The sequence below is a fragment of the Geotrypetes seraphini genome, chromosome 11 (assembly GCF_902459505.1).
Source record: "Geotrypetes seraphini chromosome 11, aGeoSer1.1, whole genome shotgun sequence".
In the NCBI taxonomy this organism is placed as follows: domain Eukaryota; kingdom Metazoa; phylum Chordata; class Amphibia; order Gymnophiona; family Dermophiidae; genus Geotrypetes; species Geotrypetes seraphini.
The window spans coordinates 112,487,339-112,503,024 of NC_047094.1; the positions used below are offsets into that span (position 1 = coordinate 112,487,339).

A 15,686-nucleotide genomic window follows, 5' to 3' on the forward strand; every position below is an offset into this window, starting at 1 on the left:
TGTGGGTCAGAAACGGAGATCGGGCGTGCACACCGCTGGCACTTCTTAAAACCGACCTGCGTGGGCATGAAGGGGAAGATAGCCTCCGCAAAATCGAAGTCCGAGGCCTGTATAATGGCAACAGGCCCCGCCGGGGCAAAAACGAAAGAAACAAGAAAAATCAAAGTTTTTTTTTTTTTTTTTTTTTTTTGCAATTCAAAGAAAAAGGAAACCCGAAGGTAGAGGAAGAAAAATTTAGAACAAAAGCGCGAGCGGGAAGGCAAAAAGTGATTTCAACGGCCGTTGAAAAAATACACGCGTCTTCTTCGCTCCGCGGAAACGAAGAAACTGGGGACCACGCACTCCTCCGTCGGGCGGGAAGGCACTCGCGCACGCGCGGTGCGGCCAACTAGAAACTTCTAGTTAAAAGGTCCGTACCGAGGGCTCCGTCGGTGACGTCACCCATGTGTTAAGAATATGCTGCCTGCTTGTCCTGGGATAATACATATTATGCCTGCTTGTCCTCGGAGAACAAGAGGATGTCCTGTTATCACATTAAGACACTCATTTACACAAAGTGCTTGATCGGATTTTAAGAACAGATGGGATGCTCATGTCGGATCTCTACGAGGGAACGGTCTCAGAGAGCGATTAAATAGGGGGGGTGGGTCAATGGTGTGGGCAGACTCGATGGGCCTCGGCCTTTTTCTGCCGTCACTTTCTATGTTTCTATGATGTGCCTAAATATACTCGAAGTACCTTGGGTGGTCTCTGCCGAGTTGTTTTCTGCCAAAGAATCTTGAGTTTGAGCAATTTCCAAGTCATTATCTCCCTTCACTTCAATATTTGAAAGGTAGTCTTATTCTTTCTCGTGAAAATGTTCAAGATTTTAAAGCACAGATGAGATACTGTAGCAAACTCTATATTCAAAGAATTGCAAAAATCTAGATCATTTTTAATGACTTGATGGTTTATAAATCAAAATAAACAAGACTTTTAACCTTCACTATCCTGAGAAAACCACACACATAAGCACATGGGGCAATTCTATAAATTGGCACCTAGAGGTACACACCACTAATATGTATCAAAGGAACTATTAATGGACAATTAGGCATTAAAGCACTAGGCACCATTCTATAAATTAGTACCCAAGTGCCATAGTGCCTTATTGAAAGGGGGCATTCATGTGGGTGGCTCTCTCTATCACAAAAGTAGTTTATAGATTATTATAAATTACACACATAAAACTTGGTATATACCTAGGTGTGTCAACTTATGCCTGCCACTGACATAGCTAAGAGGGCACACTTAAACATAGGTTCACCAATGCTGACATGCTACCAAGATGCTGTTATAAAACTAGCACTAAGTGCATAGCATTGGGGAACCTAAACTAATAGAAATGTATACAACTGCCCCGATATTTAAAATAAAAAAAAAAAATCAAAATGTACCAGAATAAGGATATTAGCATATACTAATGTGTTAACAAATTATACGAGGACACACAACATATATGTTCATATAATGATTCAAAATGTGTGATCATGGCACCGAAGTACCCCCAACTTCTTCAAACCCAGCATGCACTCAAGGAGGAAGAAAAAGCCTCAGACTAATGTAGCAGTAATGAACCAAAAGGAACAAATCAAAACTGCTTTTGATACTTTCACTGGCAAAAAAAACTCCCTCACAGAACAGCTCAGGTTTAGGGGGCTGGTCTCAGCGTGGCTGCACTTTTCAAGGCTGTATTGTTTGTTCCCCTGATGAGCCAAACATTGGTGAAACTAGGTCGCTTGTTGGGAAGATTGGAGAAGACGCGACAGCATTGGAGCTCAAGTCGTCTTTTGTCAGCTAAGTCCTTGAACATGCCTCCGGGTGACTTTGCCCTTTTCTAAACCTGAGCTGTTCTGTGAAGGAGTTTTTTTGCCAGCGAAAGTATCAAAAGCAGTTTTGATTTGTACCTTTTGGTTCTATACTGCTACATTAGTCTGAGGCTTTTTCTCCCTCTTTTTGGGTGCTTACTGGGTTTGAAGACTATTCGAGGCTTGTGTGGATGGGATCAGATGGTTTGCGGGGACGGGGACTGAGCTCACAGGGACGGAGACAAATTTTTTTTCCCGTTTCATTCTCTAAGCTCTGCCACGAATCGATTTTGACTACATGCAGGCGAGCGGGGTGTCAGTCGGTTTGATGTAGCAGTCGTAGCGCAAGCGGGCATGGGGTATGGCTCTCAAAAAAAAAATCTTAATCGTCGTACTGCTGATTTTGGCTCTTTTAACTAATGAGTTTGCCTACCACTGATCTAGCCAAACCGACTGTTACCTTGGAAGTCCTGTTCTAAGCCTATGTCGCAGCTCTACAAATGTCTTCTATAGAGGTCAATCTCATATGGTTCATAATCAATTGTGCGCAAGACAAAAGCGCGCGGACAAATGGGCGCAGATAAGTGAGCGCCAAGACAAGTGAGCGCAAGACATCAGAGCATAAGACATCTGAGCACCAGACAATTCAGCGCAAATGATTTCTAGTAAAAAGCACAAGCATAACATCTGAGCGCTGACAAGTGAGCACATGCAACTGAGCGCAAGACAAATGAGAGCACGCATTTGACCTGCCACCTCTCATATAGGCTATTGACACAGCCCTAGCTCTGATATTATTAGTCAGGACATGACCCTTTAGAGTCAGTAGAGACTGGGCATAAGTGAACAAAATGCAATCAGCTAGCCAACTGGGGAGTCTATGCTTGACAATGGCACTCATCCTGTTTGAGTAAAAAGAAGCAAAAAGCTGGGTGGACATCTATGAGCTTCAGTCAGCTTTGATAAAAGCTAAGGCTCTCTTATAGCCTGAAGTGTGCAGAGCACTTTCACCTTTATGGGCATTAGGTTTAGGGGAAAAAATTGGAAGGACTATTGACTACTCCTCCGAATCACTTACCAGCTTTGAAAACTAAATAAGTAGATGGCAACAACCCCCCCCCCCCCCTCACTCCCAAATCAAATTTGGTGGAGCCCTGTGTAATCATTCCAAAATTATATGTGGGCAAGATGTAAAACAGACTAAAACCCCAGAGACAGAGTAGAAACAATTACCTCTGCATATACAGGGTTTCCCTGCAATCTAAAATTTAGTTTTAGGGATCCAAAATCATTCATATCAGTTGAGATTTCATTCAGACTCAAAACAAAAACCTTGATATAGTAGCCAATTCTTTTAGAAATATAGAAATCCAAACCTGGGGTTCTTAGCTCAGTCCTCAGGACACACCAGTCAGTCAAGTTTTCAGAATATCCACAATGAATACGTAAGCAATACATGTAAATTTTTCATGCATATTAATTATTGATATCTGGAAAACCTGGTGTCCTGAGGACTGGATTAAGAACCTCTGATCCAAACTATGAAGTAAAATACATTGGCATAAAATGTTGCATTTAACACACAATAAAAGCCTATATATCTTTTCAACTTGGATTCTCCATTTAATTTTCAAATGAAGCCGACAACTAGCTACTAAACAAAAGCAAGTCAAGTAGAAACTTAATAAAATGTATTTAATAGCAACAAAAATTCCTTTAACAAAATGGCAGACCTGGCATAAATGTGTACATCAGAAACATACTTACATAAAATAAAAGTTACTGAATAGGAATATTTACCATTAGACACTTAGGCAAGCACCTCAAAATTTATATAACATACAGTTATGTTTCACAACTTGGAAATGAAAGTAGACAATTTACAGCAATCAGAAGGTAAGCAACTGACGGTGCTTTGTTTGCAGGATAGTCCTTTTTTGCTCTGAAGGGCCTAACTCTTGATGGCTGGAAGATGATTGGAAGAGTGTTCAAAATCTGCATTTCATTCATCAGAAACATATGCACTTGTAGCCTTACAGTTTAATCAATACTAATACACAAAAAGTTAAATTAGATTGTTATTGTTTGAGACACACATGCTATCTAGTGATTTGTGAGCACCTTAAACTATGGCATATTTGGCAAGTTGAGGATTCTATCTAATTCTGCAATAAGTTTATTTTCTAAATTGTGTAAATGTTAATGTGTTATTTCAACTTATAAATATTTCTTATTTTCTATAATCAGGTCAATGAGCTTAACGCTGGAAAACCAAAGAAAGCAAGTTACTATGCACTCAGGATAAGTTCAAGTTTTTCTTTCTTTAAGGTTTACAGAGGAAATGAGACTCCCCTGCAAGGCTAACTTAAGGTATGAGTCAGGTGAAACACAGGCGAAGGGTGCCAAAAGCCCGCCTCAATGGCTCATCCTCCACATCAGCAAATGCTTTGTTCTCACTCTTGTCTGCACTGCAACCAACACTGCCATAGGTTTACTGTTCTTGCATTTAAATGTCCAGCAGTGGCGGCTGTTGTGCAGGTAGGAAAGCACATTGGTAAAAGAAAAACATGCTTTTACCACTATTTGAAGGGTTTAAGTGGGCAGACCAGGGGGGAGGGGAAGCACTGCAAAGCAAAAGTTGACCATAGGGAGTCACAAAGTAATATTTGGTTAAGGACACCACAACCCCTTGAACCTGCTCCTGAAAAAGCAACAAACAAAACCTCTGTGAAGGACAAACATGGCTTGCATTTGCTGTCTGATTAAGACATGAATTTCTATTTAAAGGTCTATTACCAATAAAGCAACGATTAAGAACCAAAGATGATTTACCTTAGCATAATACAGTTTAACAAAAAAGGCAAACGAGATGTCTAAACCAACACACAGTTACATTTATTAAAATCAAGTCCATAAAACAGATCATATAAGTTCCAATGTAGTTACCTGAATGATGTGGTTCTTTGAAGTAATATCCCAAGTGTTTGCTCACGGAAGACACCAACATGATTTCTTACAGTTTTGATGCTTTTCATTGAACTTGCCTGATATATATACTGAAAGTTCCTTTTATCTACTTTAAATCGTTACGTGTTTGTCCCCTCAAGAAGGAATCCCACATTGCTGAAACTGGGATCCTAGTTGGGACATTACTTCAAAGAACCACTTAAATTTAAGTAACTACATTGAGACTTTACCTATATGATCTATTTTATGGACTTGATTTTAATAAATTATGTAACTGTGTGTTGTTTAGACATCTCACTTGCCTTTTTGGATATACAAAAAAACATCTAACATACTCTAGTGATCAGGTGTGCATATCACCTAGAGATAAAACCCAAAATTCTTTCAGTTTTCCTCCTCTTTCTTCGGATCATCGAGCTTCTTCCACTAGTTCTACAACAACTTCTAAAGGACTGATCAATACATCCACAATGCAGGATCCAACACTGTGGCCTTATGATGCAGGAAGAAAAGTTTTGAGTGTCAAAATATAGCATATTTTTACTCAAATTGTTTTAGTTCAGGTTCAGCCTTTCCAAAGAAAAAAGGTGTTACCAGACAACAAGTGAATCAGTTTTGTTCTAAAAATAGGTTGAACACAACTAAGACGATAAAGACTTCAAGATTTACTTCTTTTGCCAAATTCAGATTCACAAATTCTATTTAATCATAAAAAACGTTTGAGCTTTTCAGTTCCATTTTGCAACATAGTTGTTATATAGAAGAATGACTAACAAAAGGATATTCAGTTGAACTTGCTGTGTGTTGAAAGTTTTAAACAATAACACCTGGAACCTCACTAAAATCACGCAGTTATCAAAACACACATCAAATTACTATCCAAACAAACAAACAAAAAAAAAAAAGCTCAACAGTTAGCGTAAAACCCTTTATTTCAATTGTTTGAACCATTTTAGTGCAGTCACTCCTTGACTAGGTGCTTGGGATTCAAACATGCCAACTTACATGACTGTTATGTCAGAAAAAGTTTAAACATATCTAACATTCATTTCTAACCATACAAGAGAATACAGATACAAAAGAAAAAAAATTGCTCAACATTTTATAGCAATGTTTATAAAAAGTGTTTGTAAAGTTTGCTGCTTATACTTTCATAACCTGCTTGAAGAATGTAAGTAGCCATAGTGTACTTATATAGCACATCAGCTGACAAAAGAAGGCAGACAGTAGAAAGAGACTCTTGTCTTAACTAATTAACTTCTAATCAGAAAAGCAGTACAAGGGCTATTCCATGACCTGAACTGCAGAAGGCACTCCCTAAAAGACATTATATAGCATTATAGCTCAGTGGTTCTCAACCCTATTCTAGGTGGACTCCACAGTCCACTTGTTAGAAAACTTGGAGTCAATATTCATAAGATAAATTTGAAGGATATCATGAAACCCTGAGAGACTCAGGAGATGCACATTAGAACTGGAAAACCCTCCAGGGTTTCAAGACTAAGCTGGACAAATTCTTGCTAAACTGGGACGTATACAAGTGAGGCTGGACTCATTTTAGAGCACTGGTCTTTGACCTGGGGGCCGCCGCATGAGCGGAATGCTGGGCGTGATGGATCACTGGTCTGACCCAGCAGTGGCAATTCTTATGTTCTTATGGTTCACAGAAGTGAATCTCTTGCAATTTAAATTAATGCTTTTCTGAAAGAAAGTTAAATAGTGCTCTTTTTATATGATCTTTTCTGCATTAACATACTAAATGCCTGCAAAATCACCATACTGTAAAAATTTCCTTCACTGAATACACTTTTTGCCCTCTCTACAACTAAAAGTTGTGTGTTATTTACAGCTTACTGATGTTTCTTTTCATATTAACACCATAATTCATGCATTTGACAATACAAACTGATCCTTCAGAGTGTGACCCGATTGTGTAAAAATAAAATCTCTCATATTCCCCATTAACAAAAACAACAGGCCTGGGCATAGTAAAACCTTCACAGACACAACATTAAAAGTTTTTACTGTCACATATGCTGATTAATTAGCTAAAAGATAAGAAGCTGGCAACAAAAACTACAATTAATTTCAAGCTATTTTTGCTTCATTTTCATGTGTTCCATTTATTAGTTGGATAGCAGAAGGGTTTTTCAGGTGTACAATGAATGAAATATTCAGATATCTTACTTTTGGGATGCTGCAGTAGTAGTGATGGTGGGTGGGGGATCTGAGCAAAACAAAATCAGTTTTTATGGTACACAGGATTTTTCTCCCATAGGGAAAGTGAGAAATTAATTTTTTTATCTACACCCATCAGTTAGTAATGTATTGAAGACTGGTTTGCATACAAAGTACCCTGAATGATACAAAGTGCAATGAGTCACTACAGAATATGGAATTATTACAGATGATTTATTATGGTAACTACATTAAACAATACTGACCATATCAGCATGAATGATAAGGAAAAGAAGATAAACTTTCATTCAGGATTGAGAGATAGATTTTTAATGGGTTTTTTATTTTAGAACACCGATACCATGAGCTTTTATGGGGGGCGTACAAACTTAAAATTTCATTGAAGAAATCACAACTGCATGCAAAAGCAAGGGCTTGCTCATGGTAAGGGAAGAAAAAACACTTGACAAGTTTAAAGGGAAATTTAAAAGTGACCTATTTAGGGATGCTTTTGATTAATTCATCCTAGAGCTAACCCGACATCAACATTTAAGTAGGCAAGCCTTGATCAATATCATTCCCTCTCGTCATTTCCCTTCTTTGTTCCCTTTTCTGTACCGATTGTAGTTCCTCCTCTTACTTTTCTCCTGTTTGAAGTGTCAGTGTTTCCCCCAATAAATTGTTTGTTTTCCCTATTTTCACTGTTCATCGCTTTGAAATTTCTGAAAAAGCAATTTTATCAAATTTTAAATAAACTTGAAACTTAAATTAATATATTTACTATCACTGAAACATAAGCCTAAAATTTTGTTTTTAACCTTCAATAATCTAATCTAATCTAATGCTTAGTTTTGTGTACTGAGATTTCAATCCAGAAAAGCTCGACTCGGTTTACAATGGCTAAGTTAGGCCAATAAGGGCATATAGAGAATTATCAAGAAAGATTAGTTTCCAAAATGTTTAGTAAACAGAATGGTTTTCAGAGACTTACAAAAAAAGGGAAGGGAACCAGAACTTCTTAAGCGAAGTGGAAAGTCGTTCCAAAGTCGAGTAAACTTAAGATAGAGATTGACCAAAAGTCTTGATTCTTTTAATACCTTTACTAGATGGACAGGACAGCTTGAATTGTTGATCACCCCTTGCAAAAGACAATTTATAAGAGTTCCAAGATAAAGGAACTAGGGGAGTAAAAATACCACAGAGGATTTTAAAAGTGACACAAGCACATTTAAACTGGATTCTAAAACATACAGGGAGCCAGTGGAGATTATAAAGCAGCGGGGGTCACATGATCAAACTTGCATTTCCCGAAAATCAATCTAGCAGCTGTATTAGGGAAATAACTAGCTCCCATTAGACATAGATTTTAAAAAAATATTTGCCATCAACTTTCATATCTTATCTGTTCAAAAGCAGTGCAGCACCGTAGGCAGCTTTAACATCCAAATAAATATAAAGAAATAACTATTATTTGAAAAACGCAGGTGACAGGCATAGAACTGAGGTCAAAAACAACTTCATAAAAAATTACTTTCTGCTTTAAAGGGTAGGTTTACACCTACCTACTTGCAAGGAAGCATACCATCCTAACTGACTGGACAGGCCAAACTGATGATATTTCGGTTTCACCCAATTCTTGCACAGTATTGATGGTATTTGGCATTGTTGCTCAGATGCAACATGTGTTTTCTAAGGCTCTTATGGGAGATCTGCATCTCCAAATGCCTGTTACTTGGCACTGTTGTATCCTGTTCAACATCAAGTTACATAAAGCAGCCGTTTCACCATCTGCCAATTAAGGCTTAAATAGGACAAAAGAAAAGTAGGATTATAAAGGGTTTTTTAAGTCTAAAGTAACGTACATACAAGCAACCTTTAACCCCAGATTTGTAGGAATCTACAATATCTTGTACTGAATTGTCTTTGGAGTCAATACAGTACTAGATCAATAAAGGTTGCTATTTTTGATAGGCTACTTTTTGCCTCCAAAATGCAAGCATAAAAAGAGATTATGGACTTACTCTGGTAAATTCTTTTGCAGTAGATAAGTGAGACATTCTAGACACATGGGTTATATCCTCATAGCCACGTGCATCAACAGAAGGAATCCTCTGCTGTCTTCACTGGGCTCCTTAGCTCCACCTACAGTTAGCACCCAAGCACTGAGAGTCACCCAATACACATGAAGTAGAGGCACCTGTAGCAACAGGCTTAGACTAAACTGTTCTGCTCAAGTAGTAAATCAAACAGTAAGGGCAACTGCCAACAAAGGCTTCAAAGGAGCACAGAACTATTCCCATATAAAATAGAAACATATATACAAAATGCTTCCCTGCCCCCCAAGGGCTGACAGACATCCAAGAATCAGATTGGAGAAGCATAAACAGGGCATGAAACAGTAGACAGGGCAGGAAGGACTGGGCGGGAGTCTAGAATGTCTCACCTATCTACTGGAAAAGAGCTTACCAGGGTAAATACATAATCTCTTTTTCCAGTGCAATAGGTGAGACATTCTAGACAGATGGGGCGTACAAAAGCAGTCCCCATAAAGCTAGGGCGGGCTTGCTGAGCCAACCCTGAAGACCAAGGACCCAAAGGCAGAGTTCTGTCTTGCCACCACATCCATTCTGTAAAACATGGCAAATGTGGGAAGAGAAGACCACGCTGCCGCCCTGCAAATCTCATGGGAGACAGCTCAAGCTGTGGCTCACGAAGCAGCCACACTCTTGGAAGAATGCGCTTTGACAGAAACAGGAGACTGTTTCCCAGAAAGAACGTAGGTTGACGAAATGGTTTTACAGATCCATCTGGAAATTATGGCCTCAGAAGCGGGAGCACCCCGCCTAATCGAATGAGTCAGCACAAACAAATGGTCAGAGACAAAACTTGTTAGTGATCTCCAAATAACACAGAAGAACTCTGCGCACATCCGGTGTCTTCAACAGGCAATCTGGTGTCCTGGAACCAGTAGGCTGAAAGGCAGGCAAATGCACTTTCTGATTAAAAAGGAAAAGCCGAAACCACCTTCATCAAGAAGGAGGGAACCATACGCAGAGAAATCCCAGTCTCCCAGGTACATAGGAACAGTTCTCTGTAAGAAAGAGTCTGAAGTTCTGACACACATCGCACCAAAGTAATGGCAACCAGAAAAATGGTCATAAGCGTCAAGTCCAAGAGGGAAGCCTCTTGAAGGGGCTCAAACAGAACTTTGCTAAGGCTAGACAGCACCAGGTTAAGGTCCCAGGAAGGGAATGGTTCCTTAACCGGCGGTCTGACACAAAGAGCCCCCTTCAAAAATCCAGAGACATCAGAATGAGATGCTAACAAGGACTGGTGATCCTGGGATCTAAAACAAGAGAGCCTGGCCACCTGAACCATAAGCGATGCCACAATGAGGCCTTTATCCAGACCAGCCTGAAGAAAGGTGAGAATCAGCAAGGTTAGAACTGAATAAGGGTCACCTGTCCTGAGCGCACCAATGTTGGAAGGTCTTCCACATCTTAGCGTAAGCAGAAACTGTGGATGGCTTCTAAGATCTGCGAAGAGTATCAATAACCACAGCAGAATATCTTGTATGTTCTAAGGCTGCACACTCAAGAGTCATTCCATAAGAGCAAAGTGACTCAGAATCTCTATGCAGACCGAATCCAAGTGAGAAGGTCTGGATGAGCGCTCAGCTGAAGGCTACGACCCCTGCGCAGACATCAGATCTGCATTCCACGGACTGCTAGGCCAATCTGGAGCCACCAGAATGATGAGGCCCAGATGGACTGTGATCAGCTGAATGACCAGGCCAATCACTGGCCCAAGGAGGAAAGACATACAAGAGAATCTCCTGAGGCTACAGCTGCACTAGAGGTGGAAGCGGGGCCAATCCCCATGTTGCACTATGGCTCAGAATGCCGCCGCAGACAGGGCCCATTCACCCCGATCCAGAGTTTATCTGCTGAGGAAATCTGCTTGAACACTGTCGACTCCCGCTAAATGCGCTGCTGTTAGCGATTGGAGGTGATGTTCCACCCAAAGGAAAAGAAAGCGGTCTTCCTGAGCCAGAAGGGTGCTCTTGGTCCGAAGGGTGCAATTGACATAGGCTACTGCCATCCCATTGTCAGAGAAGACCCTGAATGCCTGGCCCTCCAGTGTCTTCTGCAATCTCATCAGAGCTAGCCAAATGGCTCTGAGCTCCAACTGATTGATTGACCATTTCTGCTGAAAGGGCATCCAACACCCCTGAACAGGACAATGATTGCAGCGGGCTTCTGTCATCACTATGATCCAGGAGGCAATGTGTAGAAGTATATCTCAGGAGAGCAATTGCAGGAGAAAACACCAGTCCGTGCGTGCTCAAGCTTCCAGAGTCCAAGGAAGTCAGGCCTGTAAAGCATCCCTGTGTGGAGTCCAGAGAGAGCAAAGCATGCTGAAAAGGACATACACGCGCCTTTGCCCATGGAACCACATCCAACATGGCATCCATGGATCCCAGAAATTAAAGATAGTCCCATGCTGAAGGAACTGACAGTTTAGTAGGGAAGAAATCTGGGCACATAGTTTCCGCCTGCGGGCTTCTGGAAGATAGGCGCAGCCTGAGGCTGTGTTGAAAAGAACTCCTAAATATGCCAATGACTGCATGGGCATCAGATTGCTCTTTCTGAAGTTGACAATCCAGTCCAGGTCATCCAGCACCTGGAGCACCCAGCCCGCTGTGCATGGTCCCTCGGATGAAGTAGCTCTGATCAACCAGTCATCTAAGAAAGGGTGCATAGTCGAGAGAGACAGGCGCGTGCAACAAAGGACTTCGCCATAGCAGCTGCGTCAAAAAGGTTCTAGAGGACCACATCCACACAGCAGTCCTGCATATCCTTTAGCACTACACCACCTACACTTGGGCTGACCCAAAAGCTGCTGACACTCCTGTACTAGAAGAAACAAGCCTGACATGGCACTAGCAATTTTAAGAACACTCTCTGGAGAGAAAAACTGCTCCGAAACCAGTACTCTCATATCAGGGTACCAGGGAAAGGTAGCAGAATGCAAGTGCACACACCACAAAGCCAGGAGGAAGAAGTGGACAGAGCCGGCTGAGTGACTAAGTTCAACTCCTGCAAAGACTGAGAAATAAGGTCCAGCAAAGCCACAGAAAGAACTAAGCACAGGACCAGGATCCAAAACCCCAGAAGGGTCCACAGATCCAGCACACAGTCCCTGATCTCCCGCCCTGAGAAGCGCTGCACCTGTAAACAAGGGATCAGCAAGTGAGACATCCGCATCAGGGTCCCCCAGATCAGGGGCAGGCAACGCCAAAACAATGGCAGGTTAAGGTGAGGATGTGTTTAAAGGAGAAATGCCACCAAGAGACGTCACAGAAGCAGATTGGGACTGTGCAGGGGGAGAATGCCTGTTCTGAAACTCAGTCCACAAAAATTCATTAAATTTGAAAAAAAAAAGTGTCCTGCTCCTGGAGTTCAGAGCCACCCTTAGATGATTTAAATTTGTTGTTTCTTAGGCTGCGGAAGCTCTGCAGCCAGATGGATGGAACAGCCAAGCTGAACCCCGAAAGCAAAGGCCGCCTCACTGGGCTAGCTGAGCATTTAGTCACCTGCTTCAGCAGAGGAGAGGTTAAGTGGGAAGCTGCTGCCTCATAAGCAACTTCTTTAAATTAGTCCCCTTATTTTCTTACTCCTGCTACTCTATCTATATGCTCCATCTTTGTTTATTCTTTATGCTATTTATTAAAATGTTTTACCATATTTTGATTGTAATTTTAATATTTTTACTGCTGTAATTGTCTATTGCTTATGTCTGACTTATTCTTGCTATACACCGCCTTGAGTGAATTACTTCAAAAAGGCTGTAAATAAATCCTAAATATTATGAATACATAAAAAAGATGTCATTAGCTATAAACCAAATTTATTCTAGAGATGGACCAAGTCATTAGTGGACCATTACCAATGATCCAGCAGCTTATGATCAATAATTATTTTGCTGGTCACTGATCACTAAACTGCAATCCTGAACCCTGATTTTAAAATAATTTAAGCATTTCCCCTATCCAGGAGTATTTTAATAAATTTAATTTTGTCATTCGAATTAATGTGCATGGTTAAAAGAAAAAAAAAATCTGATTGGGACCTGGTCAGATTACTTAGCTCAATCTGATATACTGAGTATGACAGATCACCTTTTAACAGAACAGTTTTTAAAGCAGATCCTTACAAAATATCCCTGCATCCCTGAAAATTACCAGGTTAGCATGTGTCATAAGCTCCTGCTGTTTGGTCCATAAAGGCATACATATTTGCACTGTGTGAACTAATCAGGTGTTTCTTTTTAATGCATGTTTGTCACTCAACTAAGTAATTGAATGTGCCTACTACCAAGGATGCAGGGGACTAGTAAAAAGAACTCAAAGTTATGACTTGGCACTAACAATTTAAAACAATTAATTTTAACTCTTCACATTTCGTAAATATAGAATAGGGTGCAGCTTTTTTTTTTTAAGTCATCTACAACATTACTGTACCATTCTGTGGCACAGAGGTCCTCAAATCCAGTCCTCAACTCAGCCTGAGGTCTACAACCCAGCCTGATTTTTAGGATTTCCACAATGAATATGCATGAGATCTAATTGCAAGCAATGGATAAAATGAATACAAATAGATCTCATACATATCCATTGTGGAAATCCTGAAAACTAGGATGGGTTTTGGACCTTGAGGACTAGTTTTCAGGATCCCTACTGTACAGACTTGGCAGGGAAAGACATGTCTGTTAAGTTCATGCAACATTCTTTATGGAGTGCTAATTTAGTTTTACAAAGCAATTCATTTTCTTAAAACCTGAAATAAAAATCACTCTTGAAGTGATAGCTATCAGAGGTTCTGTCCCATTCTACAGTTATGGGAAGAGAGACTTTCATACACACAACAAAAAGATAATGGAACAAAGAGAAAACAGAATAAAGTGTAAAAATCTTTTACAGACATATTTTAAATAAATGTCCCAAATTAGCAGTTCAGTTAGAGTTCATTTTGGGATCTGGGGGAAGCCATTCACTAATAATTATCTTATCTCATCCTAAGTTTTCACCTTTCTCCACAGAGGAATCAATTTACCAACATCAGACACAGGTGATTTCACTACCAGAGCAGTTTTAGACAACTGGTAATAAAAAAAATAAATAGGTTAACACTTCAAATAAATAAAATTTGTTCAAATGATTTTTACATAATTTTTAAAACATGCTAAATTATTTTGTCATAAGTACTCCTGTCTGGTTAAGGCAAATGGATTAAAAAAGCCATAAATGTAGTTCATTGTGCAAAAGGCATTTTATATAAAAAAAAATAAAAATAAAAAAAATTAACAGTTAAGCCGAAGAACAGTTTTGGATGTGAGCAAGAATATGATCATAATCAGTCTCCTATCAAAATATATTATCTTTTAAACTTGTGTTTCATAAAGCTTTTGATTTTCTTGCTCTGGGCGATGCTCCATCTTCTGATTTTACTGCTCCATTAATATGAGCTGGAATTTAAAAAGGGAGATTTTTTTTGGTAAACTAGAAGGATTTGAGCAATTAAAACATGTATTTATAAGCATCAATAAAACCACTTTGCAGATCCTTAATAATAATAATCCACATCTAGCCATATCCCTTATAAACAATTTGGCTTGTTAAATTAAGATCAGAAGAGTAAAAAAACAGTAGATCCATGCACAAAAAACACCACATATAATCTTTATACTTCACATTGACTATCACAAATTATTGTAATCTACCTATTCCATAAGAAAGACTGGTCCATACCAAAGACAAACAAAATTATGTACTCTGAAAGATCACTTAAACGACTCAGTTTTCCTATCTACTCCACCACTGGTTTACTCCCTTTCCTGCATTATATTGGCCCTTTGAGTCTGTTGAAAGTATGCAAGAATACCAGCACCATTGTTACTTCTTCCATTCCAAGTATATTCCACATACCCAACGTTTCATTGGTGAAAATATATTGTTTTCATACCTTTTGACACTCCCAGTCTGCACGTTACACTGATGCCAGTGGGTAACAAATTTAGCACGCAAAGAACATTAGAGCATTTTTTTTTTTTTTTACAGAGACGATAAACTGATAAATAAATTCAATTGGAAAATTAGGTTTTCACCTTGCTAATCTTCTTTTTTGTAAACAGGAATAGCAGTCTAGACCAGAGGTGGACAAACTTTTTGACTCGTGGGCCACAATGAGTTCTTAAATTTAACAGAGGGGCCGGACCAAGAGCATCTTTCCCTCCCTCCCATTCCTCGAGCAGCAGAACCCTTGCACAGCTTCCATCCTTCCTTCCCTCCCTTCCTCCCCACCGACCACAAGCCCTACATACCTTCCCTCCAGAGCAGCGTCGGGCCAGCAGCACTCTAAACAAGCTGCTTCATGGCCTTCTCTCATCACAGCCTTCCTTGTGCCGCGTTACTGATGACATCATCAGTGATGCAGCAGAGGGAATTCCTCGAGAGAAGGCCGTGAAGCAGCCTGTTTAGAGTGCTGCCGGACTGACGCTGCTCTGGAGAAGAGGTATGTAGGGCTCGCGGTTGGTGGGGTTCGGATGGTCGGCGGACCGGATTAAAAAACTAAACAGGCTGGATATGGCCCGCAGGCTGTAGTTTGCCCTGGTCTAGACAATCAGGCATTTACC

At 40.1% G+C, this 15,686-nt stretch overlaps 1 protein-coding gene across 3 annotated transcripts in view; it reads right to left on the reverse strand.

Annotated features, from left to right (window-relative positions):
• Positions 1–5,728: 5,728 nt before the first annotated feature.
• Positions 5,729–15,686, reverse strand: part of LOC117369305 (translocating chain-associated membrane protein 1-like 1) — an 86,423-nt gene continuing 76,465 nt past the window's right edge. For all 3 annotated transcript variants that reach the window (XM_033963702.1, XM_033963701.1, XM_033963703.1), the window contains exon 11: positions 5,729–14,519. In XM_033963702.1, the coding sequence (XP_033819593.1) occupies positions 14,449–14,519 (71 nt within the window). In that variant the 3' untranslated portion in view covers positions 5,729–14,448. The remainder of the gene's footprint in view (positions 14,520–15,686) is intronic.